The 22213-nt window shown below is 34.2% G+C and overlaps 1 protein-coding gene, 1 long non-coding RNA gene, 1 other non-coding gene and 2 pseudogenes across 3 annotated transcripts; 3 read left to right on the top strand and 2 right to left on the bottom strand.

The window, feature by feature from the left end:
- Positions 1-1204: 1204 nt before the first annotated feature.
- On the top strand, positions 1205-1276 carry TRNAE-UUC (transfer RNA glutamic acid (anticodon UUC)). Its single transcript has one exon. It is a non-coding gene; the product is annotated as a tRNA-Glu (tRNA).
- Positions 1277-1430: 154 nt separating this feature from the next.
- LOC112784762 (4-hydroxyphenylpyruvate dioxygenase-like) lies at positions 1431-3335 on the bottom strand (annotated as a pseudogene).
- Positions 3336-3356: 21 nt separating this feature from the next.
- Positions 3357-6193, top strand: LOC140182677 (uncharacterized). The gene is made up of 2 exons (XR_011878694.1): positions 3357-3999; positions 5335-6193. It is a non-coding gene; the product is annotated as an uncharacterized lncRNA (long non-coding RNA).
- A 2778-nt stretch (positions 6194-8971) lies between these two features.
- LOC112785721 (uncharacterized) lies at positions 8972-9955 on the top strand. The gene has a single exon (XM_025829162.1). The coding sequence runs from the start codon at positions 8972-8974 to the stop codon at positions 9953-9955; it is 984 nt and encodes a 327-aa protein (XP_025684947.1).
- Positions 9956-11167: 1212 nt separating this feature from the next.
- Positions 11168-11913, bottom strand: LOC114926036 (cytochrome P450 77A3-like; annotated as a pseudogene).
- Positions 11914-22213: the final 10300 nt, after the last annotated feature.

The following is a 22213-nucleotide window of genomic DNA, read 5'->3' on the forward strand; positions in this document are numbered from 1 at the left end:
ATTGATCAACTCTATCACTAAAGTAAAAGGTACACGTGAAATTAAATTACAATTTAGATTCTAGAAAAGAATATTTGGATTTTATGTAGATAATAATAACTAGTGAATAACATAGGAAAGTTAATCTTGGCTCTAGAACAGTAATATGCCTTGGTGAATGATCCAACCACAAGTGATGAGAAAATTAGACTCAAGGATATAGTTACATTCATTTTCAAGTTCAGAAGCAATTTAAACTACGGCTTTACATTGTTATGGTTAATTTAAAAACTAAACCTGTTTTTAGTTAACAAAAAATTTAGTTATGTATTTATTTTTGATTGACTGTTTACTCTTTATTTAACTTTCTCAACCTTACTTCTCAGAAAAGTGCAATCAAGTTATGTAATTAGTTTCATTTATATTGTTAGTTCCATCAAAAAAATATTACCTATTAGCTATGATGCACGGACATAAACATTGAATACATACGACATGGGATATGTCAACACACTAATTTTAAAATTTTATAAGATATGGAACACACATATATATATAAAATATAAAGTATGTTTTAAATAAATCGTGATAATATTTAGATATTTTATTGATATTAAAATATAATATCTTATTTTAATTATATAAAATATTTAAAATATTTTTTTTGTTAATAAATAATAATATATACGATTTCTAAATTTATTTCAGAATATAAGTTAAGAATAAGATTGGATATACTAACATATGATGGTATTTAGGTGTGTCCAAATGTGTTTAGTAAACATTTTTTTAGTTTTACTAAAATACGGTTAGACACAGCAGACATGCGTATCAAACGAGTATTGATGAGTGTCGTGTTCGAAATGTGTCTGATATATAAACCCGGCAACTCAATAAAGTGTTCATTACTTAATCAAAGTCCAATATAGTTGAAGCCTTACAATTCTACGTTAAATAAGTGTTAAAAGCTTTAATAAGAGGTTTTAATAATAATTATAAATTTATAATAGATTTGAATATGAATAAGGTATTGCAAAAATCTGAAATATAAAATACACAACGTATATAAATATAGGGTGATAAATTGTAAATTATTGTATGTGTGGGCGACTGGGTGTAATATCTAGTCTTCCCAATTTACACCTGTGAACACGATAGGAATTATCTTTGAGCAATTGTTTTTCAAAATTCTTCACCAAAACATTTGCAAATTTAATTCAATAATTCCGTTGTCGTCCAGCGGTTAGGATATCTGGCTTTCACCCAGGAGACCCGGGTTCGATTCCCGGCAACGGAATTTATTTTTTCTGCATGTATATGCATCGCCAATGCTACCCTATGTCATTATCAAATTCCAATTTTATCGTCTCACTCTTCAACAATTGAAAGCTAAAAGATATTAAAATTCAAGCAAGTTAAGATTTTAACATCACTTTTAAGGGCAATAGTCCTGAAGAGAATATACTTTGACCAGTTAAGTACCAAAGATTGTTTGTATCATTCATGCACAACTATATGGTAAATAATACAAGAAGAAAGGAGCATAGCCTAAGTGACTGTGTAATTGTGTTGCTTTATCTATGAGCTTTTTTATTATTGGATCTCAATAACATAGCTTATTTAGTCACTGGTAGTTCTCATTTTTCAGGCAAATTGCAAGGGACAGAATCCCATTATGCAATTCTTCTACTTTCCAAAGTCATCTCATATTCTTCAATGGATTTAAAAAGCTCATAGAAGTTGCCTTTTCCAAAACCCCCACATCCACCTTTTTGGTACACCTTGCCTTCTTCATCCTTGAGCATGCATCCAATTCTCTGAATTATCTCTATAAAAATGGTTGGCCTGCAAATTTAAGACAAACAAGAACCAATCATCATTCATAGCATAAATAAGAACAATATCTCAAAATGATTATAGTTGGTCAACTACTATATACAGTCCTAGATTTCAAACATAATTATTTTCATTTGAAATTGGTAGTCGAAAATTTTGAGATCATTTGACTTGACTAAATTATAGACTATCAACTTCAGGCAAAGACCGCAACTAAAATGCGCCGCAAATTGCAATTGTGATTCAATAAAATTCACTGACCTATCACCAACAGGTTTGGTGAAAATCTGAAGCAGAGTCCCCTGATCATCTCTATCAACAAGAATCCCAAGCTCCTCACTCTCCTTAATCTGCTCATCACTCAGCACATCACCGGCACGCTTTTGCAAGTTCCGCTAATACGTTGGCGGCGGAGACGGCATGAACTGAAAACCACCGATGAAGCTTCTCTTCCTCATCTCCCTCAGAGTTCTGAATATGTCTTAGGAGACCAAGCCAAGTGCTGCAACCCTGCACCTTCGTTGTGCTCCAGGTACGTCTCAATCTGGCTCTTCCTCTTTGTTCCGTACACCAGTTCGTTCAACGGAAGAAGAACCATCTCATAGTTGCTCGCAAGAACCACCGAGTTCAGCCCTGACTCACTCGTTCCAACGTCCTCCGCCGTAAACTCAGCGAACTCGTGGAATCCGGTGAATTTCTTCTAGTAATTCACTGCCGGCGCCAGATCCCGCAATCTAGCTCCGGGAACGACGAATCAGCCTCCACGGCTTCGAATCCAGGGAGGAACCGTAAGCCAGGATTTCGGTCAGATTCTCGGGTCGGGTCGGAGTAGCTGATGTAGCGGAGAACGACGTCGCCGTAGAGTTGAACCTCGGCGAATCCGACGCTGTTGTCGAGGAGAACCGCCGGAGATACAGGTTCGCGCCATTGGCGACGCTGGCGGAGAAGGCGGCGGAGACGTCTTCCACCTCGATGGTGACGGCGCGGACGGCGAGGCCGTGTTTAGCTGCGAAGGAGTGACAATCGGAGGCAGAGAAGGAGGGAATGGCAGCGGAGGCATCGCCGCCGGAGATTGAGGCGGAGTAAGGGGCGGAGAAGAGGAAATTGAGGTTGCCGGAGCGGAGGAGGTAGGAAGCATGAACAGCGTTTTCGGTGGATAGGTCGGATTTCGCTACGATTGGCATTCTGAGACCCCAAGAGAAGCGGCTGGCGGCGTTGTTGCGTCAGTGCACCAGAACTCCACATGGTGGAACCGGATTACCTTGAAGCGGTCCGATTTTGGGTTGGTTCGGACAAAGTTTTTGAATCCGACCAGCTTAAAACCCGGTTCGGGGGAAGATGAGGAAGCGTTTTGTTGCGTTTGGGTAACCATGACTGTGTGGAGGGAATGTGATGGAAAGTGCTTCAAGTTGAAGGTGGTAATGGTGTTGATAAAGTGCGGGAATGAGGAGGGAGGGTGACACGTGGAGGGTGTTGGTTGGTTGAGAGGGTGGGAATTATGGGCTGGTTATGTTGCGAGTTGCAATATGTTACTGCAGTAGCCCAGGGGGGAATCCCCCCCCCAAATTTAGTTTTTATTTTAAAATAAAAAAAAATTAGTCTAGTCCTTCCTTTTTTTTAGGAAAAACTACCATTTGTACTCATAAACTTTACAAACACTGACAAAAATATCCATGGAAGAAGAAAAGTGACTTTGTACTCATGAAAAAACGTCATTAAAACGTTAGCTCTGTTAAGTTAAAAGTCAACATGGCACGTTAACTGCTTACCTGACTTTTGATTTTTAATTTGAATTTTTTTAAGAACCTTATAGAAGAGAGAGAGAGAAACGTTAGAGGCACTTCGCGCCATTCCATCTTCTTCCCCACCACCCTTATGCATGCCCTAGCAGAGAGAGAGAGACGTGAACCACTTACTGAACCCGACGCCACCAACCAATCCGCCCAACCGCCTCCGTCCGCCCAAAACACCACTGGCGACCAGCATCGCCCAATCCTTCTTCCATTTTCTTCTCCATTTTCCTATTTCTTCTCTCCTTTTCGCGTAGTCACTCTGTCTCTGCGCGAACAGCCCCTGCTTCGCATCTTCCAGTCCGACGAGGAACCAAGGGCGGCGAATTTTTGTGCCGATGCGACCGCCGCTCCTCCGCCTCGCCCAATTTCTTCGTCCTTCCCTCTCATCAGCGTAGGTTCAATTCCCTTTCCCTGCTTCCCTGTCTTTTTTCTCTTTATTTTTATTACTTTTTCATTCTGTTTTAGTGATCTGGGTAGGTTAAGTTACATGATTTCTGTGTTTTGGAGTGAATGTGTTTGCTGTGGCTGAATTTTCTGGGTTGTTTGATGCCAACATAGAACTAAACACGCTGTCTGAATTTGTTGCACACCACATGCTCGATATATCGCCTGAATGAAGTTTTTTATTTAAACCTTATATCTGATCAGCATAGGACTTAAGTTTTGTTTTCATTAGGCATTTTAATTCACAAATATGCAGTTTTCTGAACTTCGTGATGATGATTGTGATTAAACTTTAGTTATGCGCTAGTTGAATGTCCTTGTTGAACACTAAGTTATCTATATGTTGTTGTCACTCAATGAAGAGATACCTACCTAACAAAATGTAATTTAGTAAATTCTTCATATTTTACACAGTTGAAAACAATACCACCACCACCATAAGATAATTATAGTTTTCAGGAGACATTTTTCTGAAACATTCACTATTTTACACGGGTTGGCAGCAAACATAGCCTATTACATATTCCTCACCAAACATCATAACATGTATATCTCAAATCATTATTCTATAAATCAATAAATGAAAGTTGAAACCCCATTTTCCATGTAATAAATAATGGAAAGGATTAAGGGATGTATTGGGCTTATGAATGCAGTTTAGCTAAAATTTCAAATAATGTATAACTAAAATTTTACTAATTCTCAATTATTCTAATAAATTTAAATCATATCTTTTTTATTGTGTAATAGATTTATAGAAACAATAGTCATTTAATTATTGAGTGAATCATATTTTATAATTTAATAATTAGAAAAGTCATAAACATTGTCCAAACTTTTTCGTGAATCAATTTTAGTGAAAATAGACAATTAACTTTCCCATGAACCATGATTTGTTCATTTAGTGGTAATAGACATACCTACATAATTAATAAGATTTACATGAATAATAATACTTTAAGAAACTAATTATCACGTTAATGTTTGAGCCGTAAGTCGTTGTTTATCAAAAGTTTATCTTCATTTCCTTTCTTTATCTTAAATATTTTTTATTTTAAATTTTTATCTATTGTATAACTAAAATATTTTTATCTATTTTATCTTAAATATTTTTATCTATTGCAGTTTAGCTTCTCTTATTACTTGTCTCAAATAAAGTGCAACTGTTTTCTGAACTTTTTGATGATGATTGTGATTAAACTTTGGTTATGCGTTAGTTGAATGTCCTTGTTGAAATAGTAGGTGTATTGATATGGACTGTTCATTCTTTTTTTATTGACAGAAATGGCTACCACGACGCATATCACATTAATAATACACCATAGAGATAGACTTGAAAGGGGATCGAATGGCAAGTTGTGTTATGCAGAAGGTGAAATTACTGAGGTGGAGAGAGTTAACATGGATACTCTGAATGGCTTCTTCATTAGTGACCTACTGAAAGATATTGGGTATCCAATCATCTCTGATTTCTACTGGGGACAGCCTGGAATGGAAATTGAGGGTGGTTTGAGGCTTTTGCGACTTGACATGGATGTCGTTAAGATGTATGAAGCTGCTGTGGAGAATGGGCATAAGATTGAATTATACACAGAGCACCCAATTAGCCATACCACAACCTTCTGTTGTTAGACCTACATCACCAACTAACCAACCGCCTCCAAGAGTTACCAGACAAACAATGCATGGTGCAAGTCGAGAGACCACTACACGATTTATGCGATTCATGCCAACTCCACCATCCACAATTCAAACACCAGGCAGATGGTCAGTACCTGGGTTCTGTCCACCAACAGGAGCATCTTCAAGTGGCAACAACAACGGGATTTTTAGTGGCAGCAGCAACTCCACACCCAACAAATAGGATTTTCTAGTGTGAATTTATTTTTTGATGAAGTACTTACTGTAATGAGAGCTCTATGAACTCTTATATTATGGTTTTTTTGTAACTTATGCCTAGTAATTAAACAGCACAACTTGATGCTTTCATGTTCATGGTTTGTATTGGTTCTATTAGGTACATTTGATTTGCTACTGCTACATCAAACTCATACCCTCGTTTTGAGGCTTTTGTTGATAACTGCATATGAGTAAATTACTTCAAGGTTTATTATAGCTTATGGAATGAATATTTAGTTCCATTTCCAGGTTACAACTTTGCTATTTATTTTACAATACCATGTTTCTGGCTATATTAAGATAAATCACGACATTTATATTTCTTTTTTTGTCAAAATTGAGTTAACTCCAATCTAACAGATATCAAATACATTAACAATCATGGACATTAATGTCATAACACAACTTGACTTTTTCCACAACAAGTGAAGATAGTAACAGAGTTTCGAAGTTCATCATCATCGAGACCAACCAGCTTCTAAGTTCATCATCATTGAAACCAAAAAGCTGCACAAAAAGACTCCAGGACAACATACACCATAAGCACAGTTACCTATTGATTAATTGGAGTAGATTCAGCCCTACACAAATCAGTAAACTCAAAAAAATAGTTATAATCCATGACCTAATAATTCTAATTTCACCCTGGAGCTTCCCTATCTTTAACAAGATCTTCACACTATTCTCTTGAATCCCTCTTCTTTGCCCAGTGAGATTGACCTCATGGTTACCATAGGAGCTATCTTGATTTTTTCTAACAAGGGCTCTTGCCAGTCCCTCCCATCCTCTGTCAATCTCATCCACCCATACAAAATACTTGCAATCCATCATCTGTAGTGTGAAAGGGAGGAATAAGGAATCATTCACAATAAGTTAATATGATCAGAAGCACAAAAACAAAAAGACTTACCTTCCATAGAGGACACCTTACGAACCATCTCCCAGGATTTGTTAAGGTTCCAGATTGTAGCAACACCACACCCTGTCCACAAAAGCATCTCCCAAACAAAGTCTTCTCTTCATCCTTCTTGGAAGATGAAGTCCCTTCTTCGCTGATGCTTCCATTCGAAGAACATTGGTTACCTCTGCTTCTCCTAGACATTCTAGGGTTTTGAAATTGAAATTGGAGAAACAGTTGAGGATAAATTAGGGAAATGAGTGATGTTATAACAGTATATTTATTCTTGGACACGTTAGACTGCTGATTCAAAGCCAGGTAAGCAGTTAACGTGCCATGTTGGCTTTTAACTTAACGGAGCTAACGTTTTAATGACGTTCGGGTACTATCGACAGACGGATCCAGCCTTTCATGGGTACTAAGTCACTTTTCTTCTTCCATGGATACTTTTGTCAGCGTTCGTAAAGTTCATGGGTACAAATGGTAGTTTTTCCCTTTTTTTATTTTCCAGCCCTCCCCTCTCTTTTTGTTCTATCTTTTCTAAATCCCCCCCCTTTTAATTTCTAAAAAAATCCAGCCCAGAGCCGCAGGTACATAGAAGTAAAGGGGCAATCGCCCCCCAAAATTTTAGTTTTTATTTTAGAAAAAATAGTTTAGTCCTCTCCTTTTTTTATTTCCCAGTCCCTCCTCTCTTTTTGTTCTATCTTTTCCAAATCTCCCCCTTTAATTTCTAAAAAAATCCAGCCCAATAGTCCATTTTCTATCCTTTTTTTATTTCCCAACCCCTATCCCTTTTTTTAATTCTCAACGTACAATCATTCCCCAATTTCCATCCCCTTTTTTTTATTTTTCAGCATACAACCAATCTCTCCCTCTTCCCTTCCCGCCCTGGCTTTCCAAAATTTCAGGTAACAACTTTTTCTTTTTTTCTTTTTCTTTATCTCTTTAATCTTCTTATCTTTTACAGTTTTACCTCTTTGACTTTTATTTTTTTTGTTTTTTGCAGATTAAAAAAAAAAGATAATAGTTTAACAAGTGATTTTTCACTCTTCTTTCTAAAAAAATGTTCTATTTTTATTCTTTTTTATATATTTAGTTATTTACTTAATTAGTTAATTTATTATTATTTGTTAATTAAGTTTATGTTTTTATATGTTAGTTTGTATATTTAGTTTTTTTTATTAGTTAACTATTTAATTACAATTTTATATTATTTATACTAGGATGCTAGTATTATTGTTCTGAATTTTAATATTTTATTTTATATTGAAATATAATTTTTATATTTTATAAAGATTTAGACTGTAATTTATATTTTTTGCTAAATATATTTTTAATTATAGGAACTTATTTGGCCATTTGAATTATGAGTAAGTTCAAAACTATTGATACATTTTTTAAAAGAAAAGATCAAGAGAATGAAGATGCTTCTACTATTACTACTCCAATACTTGAGGGGTCATCAAATTTCATTACTTCAAGTTCTTCATTGAATAGCTCAAAGCGTCCACGATTTCTTCCAAATCAACTGGATGTTTTTCGTTTGGAAAGAGATCCTGGAATGCGACCAATGATTTGGAAGTTTTCTCCAAATAAAAGAGATGAAATCTATCGGGCTTATATTAAAGTTGGGCCAAATCAACCAATTCTTGATAATTATCCATTTTCTGGTGATAAAAGTCATCGTCGCTTTCAAGCTTCATGGTTTAAATTGTTTCCATCTTGATTAGAATATTCTATAAAAGATGATGCTATATATTGTTTTTCGTACTTTCTTTTTGCTAAGAAACCTTCAATCAATACGGGTTCAAATACTTTTATTGAGAATGGTTTCAGGAATTGGAAGAAAGTAAATAGTGGAAAAGAATGTGCTCTTTTGAATCACATTCGCAAAGGTCCTAACTCATTCCATCATAAGGCTCTGAAATCATGTGATGATTTGATGAAACAATCACAACATATTGATAGACTTCTTCATAAGCAAACATAAGAAGAGATTGAAAAGAATTGAATTCAACTAGGAGCATCTATAGATTGCATTAGATGGTTGACATTTCAAGGTTGTACATACAGAGGACATGATGAAAACCAAAGTTCAAGCAACAGAGGTAACCTTTTGGAAATGTTGAAATTTTTGGGATCTTACAATGAAAGAGTGAAAAAGAATGTTTTGGAAAATGCTCCAAAAAATGCTAAGTATACTTCAAATGATGTCCAAAAAGAAATTCTACATATTCTTGCTACTAAGGTGAGAAATTCAATTAGAGAAGAGATTGGAGATGCCAAATTTTGTATTATTGTTGATGAATCTAGAGATGAATCTAAAAAGGAGAAAATGGCCATTGTTTTAAGATTTGTTACTCTAGATGGTTTTGTTAAAGAGAGATTTTTTGATCTTGTGCATGTCACTGATACTTGTGCAACAACTTTAAAGAAAGAATTGATTTCTGTCCTTTCTCATTATAATCTCCAAGTTGAAAATATTAGGGGTCAAGGGTATGATGGTGCTAGCAACATGCGGGGTGAGTGGAATGGTTTGCAAGCTTTGTTTCTTAAAGATTCTCCACAAGCATACTATGTGCATTATTTTGCTCATAGGTTACAATTAGCATTGGTGACAGCTTCAAGAGAGGTACTTCAAATTCATGAATTTTTTACTCAATTAAACTCTATTGTCACTATTGTTAGTGCTTCTTCAAAAAGACATGATCAATTACAAGAAGTTCAAGCAATTGAAAATGCAAACTTGGTTGCTCAAAATGAATTAGAAACAGGCAAATGTGCGAATCAAATAAGCACTTTACAAAGAGCTGGGGATACTCGATGGAGCTCTCACTTTAATTCTATTTGCAGTTTAGTAAAAATGTTTACTGCTACCAATATTGTTCTGAATAATATCATTGAAGACGGGAAAACTTATGCACAAAGAGGTGAGGCTTATGGTGTTAGTAAAATATTATTGTCATTTGAATTTGTTTTCACTTTGCACTTGATGAAAGAGATTATGGGAATCACTAATGTTCTTTGCCAAGCACTGCAACAACAATCTCAAGATATTCTTAATGCAATGCATATTGTTTCTACATCAAAGTTACTTCTTCAATAATTAAGAGATGGTGGATGGTGCAATTTTCTTGCAAATGTTAAAGATTTTTGTGAAAAACATGAAATTGAAGTCCCTAATACGAGTGCACAATATGTTTTTGGAAGAGGTCGATCTCGTCAACCAAGTGTGACAGTTGAGCATCATTATCGAATAGATGTATTCTTGGCAACAATTGACTCTCAAATACAATAGTTGAATAGTAGATTTAATGAGCAAACAATAGAGCTTTTGACTTTGAGTTGTGCTTTGGATCCTAAGGACAATTTCAAATCATTTAATATTGAAGAAATCAGCAAGTTAGCAGAGAAGTTTTATCCCCTTGACTTTCCTTCTAATGAGCTAAATATTTTGAAATCTCAGTTGCAACATTATCAACATGATATACAGAATCATTTGAAAGGCATTGGTACACTTTCTGAATTGTGCAACAAGTTGCAAAAAATAGGAAAATCAAGAACTTATCACATGGTTGATAGATTAATACGTCTTGTTTTGACTCTACCAGTGTCTACAGCAACAACAGAAAGAGCTTTTTCAGCAATGAAAATTGTTAAGACAAGACTCCGAAGTAAGATGGCTGATGAATTTCTTGCAGATAATTTGGTCATCTATATAGAAAAAGAATTAGCAGCTATTTTCGACACAAATTCAATTATAGATGATTTTGAAAATAGAAAAAAACGTCGAATAGCCTTTTCATGATACAAAACTGTAAGTGGTAATTTTTATATATTATTGTCTTACTTTGATTGAGATTATATATTTATTTTTTTTAATTTTATCAATAGAAATAGTAATATAAAATATAACACCGCCCCCCCTAAATAGTTAGCCTAGCTCCGCCCCTGCAGTAGCCATAGGATGATAGGATAGAGATTTGAGACGATGAGGACGAGGAAGAGAGTATGGAAGGACAACGACATTGAGTTGAGTTTGAAACTCTAGAGATCATCATAATCATGTGAGTAAACTACCATTTGTACCCACGAAAGTTGAAAACGCTGACATATCTACCCATAGAAAAAAGAAATTACCATTTGTACCCATAAAAAATTATTTTTACAGGCAAAATTATTCAAACACTAAAAAATTACCTAAAATCACTAAATTACCCTCATCTTCACCACCACACCACCTCCTTCACCCAATCACCTTTCTAACCCTGACCCTCTTCACCCAGCCACCACCCCTCTTTTCTAACCCTAACCCTCTTCACCCAGTCACCACCCTTCTTTTTCTTTCTAATCTCAAATCCCACCACCCAATACATTCCTTTATCTCTCTGTAAAGCTTTTCTTGGACTTTCGGATTCGCAATCAGCTGCGCTATCTCCCATTCCACTGCCATCGCCGTCGTGTCCATTCCCCCGTTCAGGAACTTTGAGCAGAGGGAAACCAATTCATCATTTAGAGGACCAGATTTCCTCCCTTCAACCTTCAAATCGAATAGTGTGTCAAGGTATGAGAACGTTGTTGCGATTTCGTCGGAGCCTGGATTCTCTATAGCTTTTCTTCTCTGTTCAATCAACGGTACAATGAAATCCACCTGTTCCTTTCGAACTTGTAACACTATTTTCCTCTGTTTCGAGAAGAAAGGACTCAGGATCGGAAGTTAATCATCGAGTCTTGGATTCAGAGTTATGAGAACGTTCTTCATCACTTGATCTATTTTCTCCACCTTGTGTTCTTCCATGTCGAGGCCAAAACACATTGCAACGAGGATACAGAACGTCGCGAACCTCGCATCTTTGCGGACGAAGACAACGCCATTATTGTTCTCTGCTTCAGTTCTGAGCCGGTTGATGAGATTCTCCATGGCATTGTCCCTCACGGTACGGAACTCCCTCAGCCTGGTGGAGCTCAGCATGTTCTGAACCATGTTCCGCCGCAGAGACTTCCAAACCGGTCCATAAACGGCGGCATTAATGGTGAACTTGTTAGAGCTGAAGATAGTCCTGGTAGGATATCTCATCAATGTGGGATTGGAGATTAGAAAGAGAAAGAGGGGTGGTGGCTGGGTGAAGAGGGTTAGGGTTAGAAAGGTGATTGGGTGAAGGAGGTGGTGTGGTGGTGAAGATGAGGGTAATTTAGGAATTTTAGGTAATTTTTTAGTGTTTGGATAATTTTGCCTATAAAAATAATTTTTTATGGGTACAAATGGTAATTTCTTTTTTCTATGGGTAGATATGTCAGCGTTTTCAACTTTCGTGGGTACAAATGGTAGTTTACTCTTTTTGTTAAATATTCAAATGTGGTTTTATTGGGTTGGCTAATTAGGCGTGAACTACTTTTTTCGGTCCACTCAACTCAACCCCCAACCTATTATGGCTAAATTTGTCAAACCTAGACTACCTATACTTATGCCTAGATTCGAGTAACATTATTAATTTTAACATAAAATGACATTTTACTTAATGATCAGTCCGTAATCCTTTATCAATTAAAGGTTATTTAATAAAAATAATTTAAATTCAAAATTTTTAATAATTATCCATTTTAAAAATAATAGACAAAATTATTAACAGAAAAAAACACTAAATCTACAAAGTTCCTAGTCAAGTTATTTATTGACAATATAAATTTTATTTTTTCTCTCCAATAATACAAACTTTTACTATCTATTAATACGGAAAACCGTCCAATACTTGGTTCTAAAGTAATATACTTTGGAGACAGATGGTAACGGCTGAGGGGAAAGAAAAGAGAACCACGTTGAAAAAAGAAAAAAATTTGGTAAAAATTTTTTTTTAAATCATAATTAATCAAAATTTTTTAAAATTTATTTTATGTATATAATTTAATAATATTTTGATTTTTTTATCTCATTTTCTTATTGATCTATTTATCATAATTTTATCAGTTCTATTTATTAATGATATTAATTATAATATCATATCTCTAATTATTAGACATTTTTATAACAATTATTCTTCATATACAAGTCATTTGTTGATACAAGTTTATACAAGTTATTCATTTATATTTATGCGTGCACGTTTTTCTTCTTGTCATTACTGCACTTTCTTCTTCTTCTTCTTGTTGCACCTTCTTCTTCTTTAATTATCTCGTTGTTGAAGATAATGAATAATTCAAGTTCAGATTGTCAATTGAACCAGAATGAAATTGATTATTATTTTGAATCCAATCAAGTGGCTGAAGTGTGGTTCGATTCTAGTTAATTTTTTCGTTAGTAGTTTATGATTCTGTAGGTGAATAATATTTCATTGTTGATGGTTTGAATTAAATATAATGTAAAAGTTCTGAATTAAAGAAAATATTTTTCTGTATTTGCAGTAAATTTAATTTGGGCGTAACACGAAGATATTTAGGTGTAACACGAAGATATTTGAGTGTATTGTTTAAGAATTTTCGGTGTATGTGTGCTGATAAGTTCTGTATAATTCAAAATTTTTCCTCTTCCTCATCTTCTGTTGCTTCTTCTTCTTCTTCATCTTCTTATTTCATATTCTCATAATTCTTCTTAAGAGGAAAAAATCAAACAAAGAAGAAAAAATACATGATGTTATAAAATCAATAGAAAGAGGAGGAGGAAAAAAAGTGCAGCAACAACAACAATAATAAAAAAAACGACGATGAAGATGCAATACGCGAAGAAAAAAGAGGAGAAACGCAAAGAAGGAGGAGAAGAAGGAGGAGGAGGAGGAGGAGGAACGCAGGATATAAAGAGGAACAACGTGATTTCACACACGCGTTATGTAAGTGACTTGTACACCAAAAAGGCTTGTATGTGTAGTTAGGAGTGGAAATAGGCCAGGCCAGGCCAGGCTTTGCTCTTAACAGCGCCAGGCCAGGCTTTGCTCTTAACAGGCCTGGCCTGTCATGTAGTTAATTGGCTTGAGTCTGGTTTGCAGCCTGCTATAGGCTTTTTTCAAAGTACTAATCCTGGCCTGTTATTCAGCCTGGCCTGGCCTGAAACCTGTTAAAATGTCTGCTAATTTTTTTTACAAAAATAAAAATATTATTTAAAAATTTTTTTTAATAAACATATTTATATGTAAAATGTCATATTTAATATTTATAAGAATTTTTAAACTTTAAAGTATTTAAAATATACAAAACTATTTATAATTAAATATAATAAATTTAAAATATCTCATAATTTTGTTAATAATAAAAAATTTATTTATATATGTAATTATATATTAAAAGGCCCAAGCAGGCCTGACAGGCCAATAAGGGTAATTAGTGAGCCTGGACCTAGCTTATTAACATAATAAGGTTTTTATAAGAGTCTGAGCCTGTGCCTATTTTATAACAGGCCAGGTCAGGCCAGGGCAAACACAGGCCAGGCTACAGGCCCCTGGCAGGCTGCCTGCCCTTTTTCACCCCTATATGTAGTGTAACACCCTACCATATAGAATCTTATGCTTAAGTCATAAGACAGAGGTGGTGAGGTATTACGAGCTCTAAAATCTTATGCTTAAGTAAAATTATATATATATATATATATATATATATATATATATATATATATATATATATATATATATAAGTTTAATAACTAGGAGCCTTTGATAAAAAGTCAAAACAAAAGCGGTAAAACGAAAAGTGCAACACACACGAAATGACAACGTATACGAACCAAGATAAGAGTAAGCTAACATGGATATATACTAAAGAGTTCCAAAATACAATTAACAAGGCTCATGACTCAGCTCGCGAAGATAAACCGGCCAGAGCATATAAGTATATATATACATATATATAAGAGAACCCAAAAGAACCCAAAATACAAACTTTACAGAACCTGTTTCTCAAAAATAACCTCTAAGAGGAAGTTAATACATCATATACATAAGTAGTGGAGATAATAAGTATCTACATATACATGTAACCAAAATAAAGCCCAAAAAATACCAGAGATCTTCGCTATCAGAAGCTTCCAACATGCCTCAGTAAGGTGCCTCACGTCTTGCATCTGAAAACCACAAAATATATATGGGGTGAGAACCAGAAGTTCTCAACATAGTAACAGTGCCCACATATCTAACATATAATGTCCCGGAAAAGCCAAAGGCAATCTTAGAACTTTCGACGTTGATTTAAACTTATAAAACATAACTAAACCAAAATAGATTAGGAAACTAGCTAAGGGTCTTCATTCTATCTAAAACTCTCCTTTCGAACTCCACCGAACCTCCCAACCTCCATTGGAATAATTTATTCAAACATAATTATTACATACAAGGAAAAATACAACTAAGATTCAGATACAACAGATAAACAGGTAGCAAGTAGTTTATGCAATCAGTTAGGCAATTCAACACAACTAAGATTCAGATACAGCAGATAAACAGGTAGCAAGTAGTTTATGCAATCAGTTAGGCAATTCAAACAAAGCATACTAAACAAACACATAGATACATATGATGCATGCCTGTTCTATGGTTGATGAGTCTTATCTATCGGTTATATAGCCAACCCGACAAGTCTTAATAGCTAACCATTGGACTGTTCCTCTATTGTGCATCCCTAAAACTCAAGTAATTCTCAATCATAATCATATAACACACGCCGGTGTTTATCCACGGGGGCGTGCTCATCTAAAAATTTTACAGTATCTGGCCACACTTACGACATAGGGTCAGCAGAGTATCGAGTCTCAACCTGGAGCACGTGGTGGCTAGCCATTGCTTTCACCCAGAAAAACTCATATCTCAGATATTTGGAAGTGCAACAATCACATACTCAATCAATCATCATATAATCATAATCAGCCATAATTTCTTTATCAATATAGCCTTCCGGCTCATAATATAAATGGCACTTCCGCCATCATCATCATTAAACACATATAATCATTATCAGCTATGATTTATCATCAATTTACCTCTTTCTTCATCAACAAGTTACCTTCTTCATAGCCCTCACTATGTTTCATTACCCAAAATCCACCTACCAGGCTTTAAACAAGAGAAAATAGGATTTTGAAAGCTGGAGGAATGCCTTAGAAATAAAAAAATTAAAGTTTGGAAAAACAGGGGACTCGCGTACGCACCATTGCAAAACTGGACCTCTCGCGTACGCGTCACTGGTTTGCGTACGTGAGCTCCTCAACCCGAAGGCATTGCTCGCACCGCGTGCCATGTGGTCGCGTACGCAACCAAGAAAAAGACCATGTCCACATACACGACACACATCTCACGTACGCGAGCCCTTTGGACAGTGTCCAACGGCCACGTCGCGTGTGTTTCTTGCGTACGCATGCATAGCAGAAGTTCAAAAAGCTGCTAAGTCCAGAATTTTCAGTTTTGCACACTAAACTTTGATCGTGCATAACTTTTTCGTTTTAAAGTATTTTTCCTCCGTTCTTCAAACGGTGTAAACATATCGAACTAGTTTTTCTTTTTAAATAAGTTTGATACAAATCAAAGGTCCAGAGATCAAGTTATGCTCTGCCAAAGTTGATCAAAATCACGATTTTCATAAAACTTTACAAACCTCCACTTTTTAAAACATCAATTCCAAAACTTTTAAAACCAACCCAAACTTTACCAATTCAGTATTAAACATTTCCCAACACATATTTCTAACTTCCTCATTCAATCCACAACCTACCAATTTCCCACTTTCATCAATCTCAAAATTCAATAATATTCAATATTTCAAGTTCCAACACTACTCAACTTAATCAACCATTATGCATACCAATCAATATCAGATACAAATTACATACTCATCAACAAGAGCATCAACCACCACCTCTAAAACCATTAACCACATAATCAATACAATCCATCTCAACCAATCAACAACATTAATAATTCGGTTCCTATCCTAGGGTCACTAGCCTAAGTTTTCACAATACATTATATTTTAGATACGAGAAACCGAAACCATACCTTGGCCGATTCTTCGATAAACCCGGAACACCTGAAGCGTTCCTCGCACTACAAGCTATCAACCTTAGCTTTCAAAATTGATCCCAAGCTTCAATTTCCTTAAATAAGTTCCAATCTCATTGGTTTGACCTCCAATTTGATTTTCTTACTAACAACATTCAATCTAAATCACATATATCACTATAATTAATCCCTAAACTCAAAATCTCAACAATTTCATAAAAGGGTTAAGGTTCTTACCTTGCCCACAGCTCAAGTGAGCCACACCCAACAAAACTCACAAGCTAATTCGAACTTAAACCCCGAAATTAAATAATTTTCAACATAATTGTTCATTAAATTTGAAACTTAGGGAGGAAAAAACTAGAACACAGAGGTAGTTTTCTTACCTAATCAATGACTAGATTTTGTAGAGCTCGCCGTTGCGGTCGCGTGGCCACAAACGGTGCGGCGATCGGAGGTCGGAGAGAGAAGTTATGTTGGATTGAAATCAAACCAAGGGTTAGGTTTCATGGAAGTGTTCTTCCCCCTTGGGCAAATGATTCAGCGTGTTTTGCCGAAGGAGGGAGGAAAGAAGGCTGCCTTTAAGTGTGTTTGGGCTGAGTTGGGTTGGGCCTTGGGCCCAATACGAGCTCGGTTTGGCCCTTTCGGCCTAATAATAGGCCAAATTCTTTAAAATTAGTGTCAAAATTTCCTTTTTAATTAGTTCTATCACATTAAACTATAAAAATTTAATTTTCTAATTTTTTCAAATAAATATTAATTTATGAGTTAATTATTCATTAATTATTTGGGTTTTACATGTAGCAGTACTCTTCTTATAATCACTACTTAATATTCCCTTTTATAATTTGAAATTTATATTTAAGAATACAATAAACAATAATAAAAGTAAAAAACTGTAATAATAATATTCATTAAATGACTTTAATTGTAATTGAGTTTTAATTCCTTTATTTCATTTATTATCATTCTAGGAGTTAGCAAACGTAAAGGCCTTGTTTAATAGGTTTATCATTATTAGAAGAATCATGAAGGCTGTATACTCTCTCAGAGGTCAAAAATCACAATTTTAGTTCAATTACAAGTACAATTGGGATAGATTACGGAAATTTACAAGAAGTCGCCTTTATCATTGCAAATAATATGATATTTGAATTCGACCTTAACACAGTACCTATGTCGGAAGGAGTTGAAGAATAAGTTGAACAACAGATGGACTCACCCAATGAGATTGTTGTCAGTCAACCAATTTTTAAGAATATGAAAAACTATGCTAGCTTTGATAAGGTATGGTAATAAACTGATTTTTTATATGCATTTATAATTATACTGTACTAAATAAGTTTATAGACAGAACATTCATAAGTTCATATACATAACATCCATAATTACCAACAACTAATATCTAAAAGTTAAATTCATGTTTATTAGATATTACATCCATACACATATCATTTTTTAGTTATTGCATAACTAACTATCAAGTTAACACATAAGTTTTTAAATTTTATTATAATTGAATTTGAAAAAATGTCAAATTCTTAAATTAATTTATTCAATTGATAAATTCATACACATAACATCTATAATTTCATATTAATAATATCCATAATTTTATACTCATAATATTCATAATTTCATACATATGATGTCTATAATTAATAAATTTTTATAATTAATATTACCAAATTTAAATTATGTGTCTTATTGTATTCTTCAAATTATCTCATATGTGCACTAATAGGTCATGATTTTAATTATTTTAATATTTTTATTTAATATTTATATGTATGCTTATTTATTGATTTTAATATGACGAGTTAATAATTATTTTTAAAAATTTATTTTTTAATTTTTGTTTATATTTTATTTTTTAATAGTCTATATATAAAATATGAGTTGTATAGTAGAAGTTGTTAAAATTTTTTAATTTAACCTTCATAATTTCTGTAGAAAAATTACATTTTAATGGGTAATAATGTGATTGAGAGATGTTAGGAATTTAATTTGGAAAAAACTGAAATTAATTTTAGAAAGAACATTAATGACTCTAAACACGCAAAAAAAGGGTAAGTAATAAGGAGGGTGAGTGACAAGGAGGTGTATGTCACTTGCTTATCAATAGAATGAGAATTTTTACGTGACATTTCTATATTGTAATTAATTTTTGACTGCCTAGCATCAAAATATGATTAGAAAATAGAAAGTGGCTTATCAATGTGTTCCGGACAAAAGTGAACATAACCGACCAAGAGATTAAAGCCGTAACCGACCTTACGGGATAACGGTCGGATACCACAACGGATATGCCACCATAATCCATAATCGCCAAATCCCGAAAAATAATGCGTCGTAATGAGCACTTAATACCGGAAAAATGGCAGCCCTAAAGGGCAAAGACTAAAAGGGAGAGGCAACCACCAGGTAAACACACGAAAACTCACTTACAACCTCACACTTTACTGACTTTAGCATCAGAGTATCTTGCAGGTTGCCCACCTGGTCTGATTCTGCACTTGACAAAGTTGGGATCCTCTACCTCCACCTCTTTAGATCGTGACTACGCTCCAAGCACGAACATTTGGCGCCGTCTGTGAGGATACGTCGCTTGTCTATTCTAAATTCTACTCTGAGATGAATTCAGCACAACACATGTTCACAAGATGAACAATGTAGGAAAAAGAGAAAAAAATGCATGGTCACAAAAGACAAGCATTAAACCACATAATATAAAAATTCCACCAAAGAGATGGAGATGTTTACAAATTTAAATTTGTGACCATATCATTATATGTTTTAAATGCTTATAATTGCTAAACCAATTAAATAGTCAATGATTTGAAGACTGTAACAATGTAAAAATTGTGAAGTAAGAAATCGAATTTTTTTTTTTTGCAAATTTACCACAAAAGATACACCTTGACACCCAGAGATCGAAGTTTATAAAAGTAGAAGACAAAAACTTGTTCTCACGTTAAAAATTCTAATTAAGCTCCTTGAAACCAAACCACGTTCATAGTTAGACATGTAAAGGTCTAACAGCATCATATAAAGTGTTCAAAAGTGTTTTTGCTCTTCCGAGTTTAGGAGTTATCTGAATAAAAATGTAGAGAGTAGGTTGGAGACACGATGTTACCGACATCTTCCTATTTTGTGTTGATAATTCTTCGAGTTCGTCATTCCCAATGGTGGGGTTGTTCCTGTAAAGACTCCAACGCTCAAGTTAGCATGGGTTGCAAGAAGAACCAAGTTAGAGATCATACCTTAGTGCAAGTATTTGGAATAGTGCATATATTGTGAGGTTGTGATGTCATGAACTCCTCTCTTTATGTCCTTTAGAGACTATGAATTGCCTTTTAGGTTAAGTTGATCTATGAGAATGAGTTGCTATTCTCATGAATTATTTGATACTTTATTGTGGTCCCTCTTTGTATGATGCTCTTAGGCCTTTTTATATTCAATATTATAACATTCTCTTTTAATAGTAGAATGATAGTTACAACATAACAATTAACCTCATAAAATTGAGTTATTAGACATTAGAATGAGTTATGAGGAATTAATGTCCTCTTTGTAAGATATGCTTTGTAATTTGAGAGAATACTTAATTATCAAATCAGTTCCTTAGAACCTATACTATTGAACCCGGTTCTTAGTATTGGGCTTATAGAAATATTCTAGAACAAACCCCAAAATCGGTATGTATTTCTTTCAAGAAAGATTTTTTAAATTTCAGATCTCAACCCAAGCATCTTATCCTTTAAGATAGAGCTTTTTATTTTACTTTTTTTTTATAAAGTCTGAACTCTGACCATAACTTCTATCAATCATAGGTTATCACCTCAATTTATGAGTTTGGGAGTTAGAGTTTTTTTTTCAAAGTTAAATATTATGATTCTTCGATCAATAGTCGATGCTTCTATTCTTTGAATGTCAAAATAATTTTCTTGAATTTTTTTATTTGGTTTCATGGACTTCCTATAGTAGGTACCCCTAACTCGTAGCTTGTAGGCACGAGCTCCGAGTTTTCGAGATTCTGATGAAGACATATCAAAATAAATTCAAGTTGTCAAAATCAATAATTATTAAATTTACTATACATGAAATAGTAATTCAATCATAAAAATGTTGAGTTTAAAATAAAGAAATTGTTTTTCTTAAACCAATTGCTTGATGAATTTTTTCATTTAAGTGAAATCTATCTAAATGAAATTTTTTCTATCTAAAGCAATTGTTTTCACAATTGAATGATGGATTTTTCTAATTTAGATTAGTTGACTCATGAATTTTTTCAATAAATAGTTATTTAGAGTTTATTTTTTTATTTCTACTATAAATTTTTATTATTATTTTTTAAATGATAATATTCTCTAAAATATTTTATAAAAATTTAAATAAAATAAATCATACATTTATGTGTCTAAGTATGAATGTGGTTTGACTTCAAGGAGCTTAAGTAGGATTTTCAACATGAGAGCGAGTTTTGTCTTTTGGCTTTATAAATTTCGATCTCACGGTGTCAAGTTGTATTTTTTGTAGTAAATTTGTAAAAACTTTTTTTTCGATTTCTTACTTTACAACCTTTACGTTGTTATTAAGCCTCCAAATTATTGATCATTTAATTGGTTTAGCAATTATAAGCATTTGACGCATATAGTGATATAGTCACAAATTTAAATTTGTAAATATTTTTCTCTTTGGTGGAATTTTTGTATTATGTACTTTAATACTTGTCTTTTGTGAGCATGCATTTTCTGTTCTTTTTCCTACATTGCTCATCTTATAAACATGTATTGTGCTAAACTCATCTCGGGGTAAAACTTAGAATGAAGAGAATGTGGCAAGCAACGTGTCCCTATAGACGACGCTATTGTTCAGAAGTGTTTTTGCTCTTTTAAATTTAGGAGTTACCTGTACAAAATTGTAGAGAGTAGGTTGTAGACACGATGTTACCGGCATCTTCCTATTCCGAGTTGCTAATTCTCCGAGTTCGTCATTCCCAATAGTGGGGGTGTTCCTACAAGGACTCCGACGCTCGAGTTAGCATGGACCATAATAAGACATCAAGCATCTTATAATGAGAGTAGCTCATAAAAAGATAAGAGAAGCACATAACATCATAACTTCACAATATATACAGTATTCCAAATACGTATACTAAGGTATGATCTCTAACTTAGTTCTTCTTGCTACCCATGCTAACTCGAGCGTCGGAGTCCTTGCAGGAACACCCCCACCCTTGGAAATGATGAACTTGGAGAATTAGCTACTCAGAATAGGAAGATGTCGGCAACATCGTGTCTCCAACCAACTCTCTACAATTTTGTTCAGGTAACTCCTAAACTCGAAAGAGAAAAAATACTTTTGAACAATAAACTCGGAAGAGCAAAAAC

The sequence above is a fragment of the Arachis hypogaea genome, chromosome 20, assembly GCF_003086295.3.
Source record: "Arachis hypogaea cultivar Tifrunner chromosome 20, arahy.Tifrunner.gnm2.J5K5, whole genome shotgun sequence".
In the NCBI taxonomy this organism is placed as follows: Eukaryota; Viridiplantae; Streptophyta; class Magnoliopsida; order Fabales; family Fabaceae; genus Arachis; species Arachis hypogaea.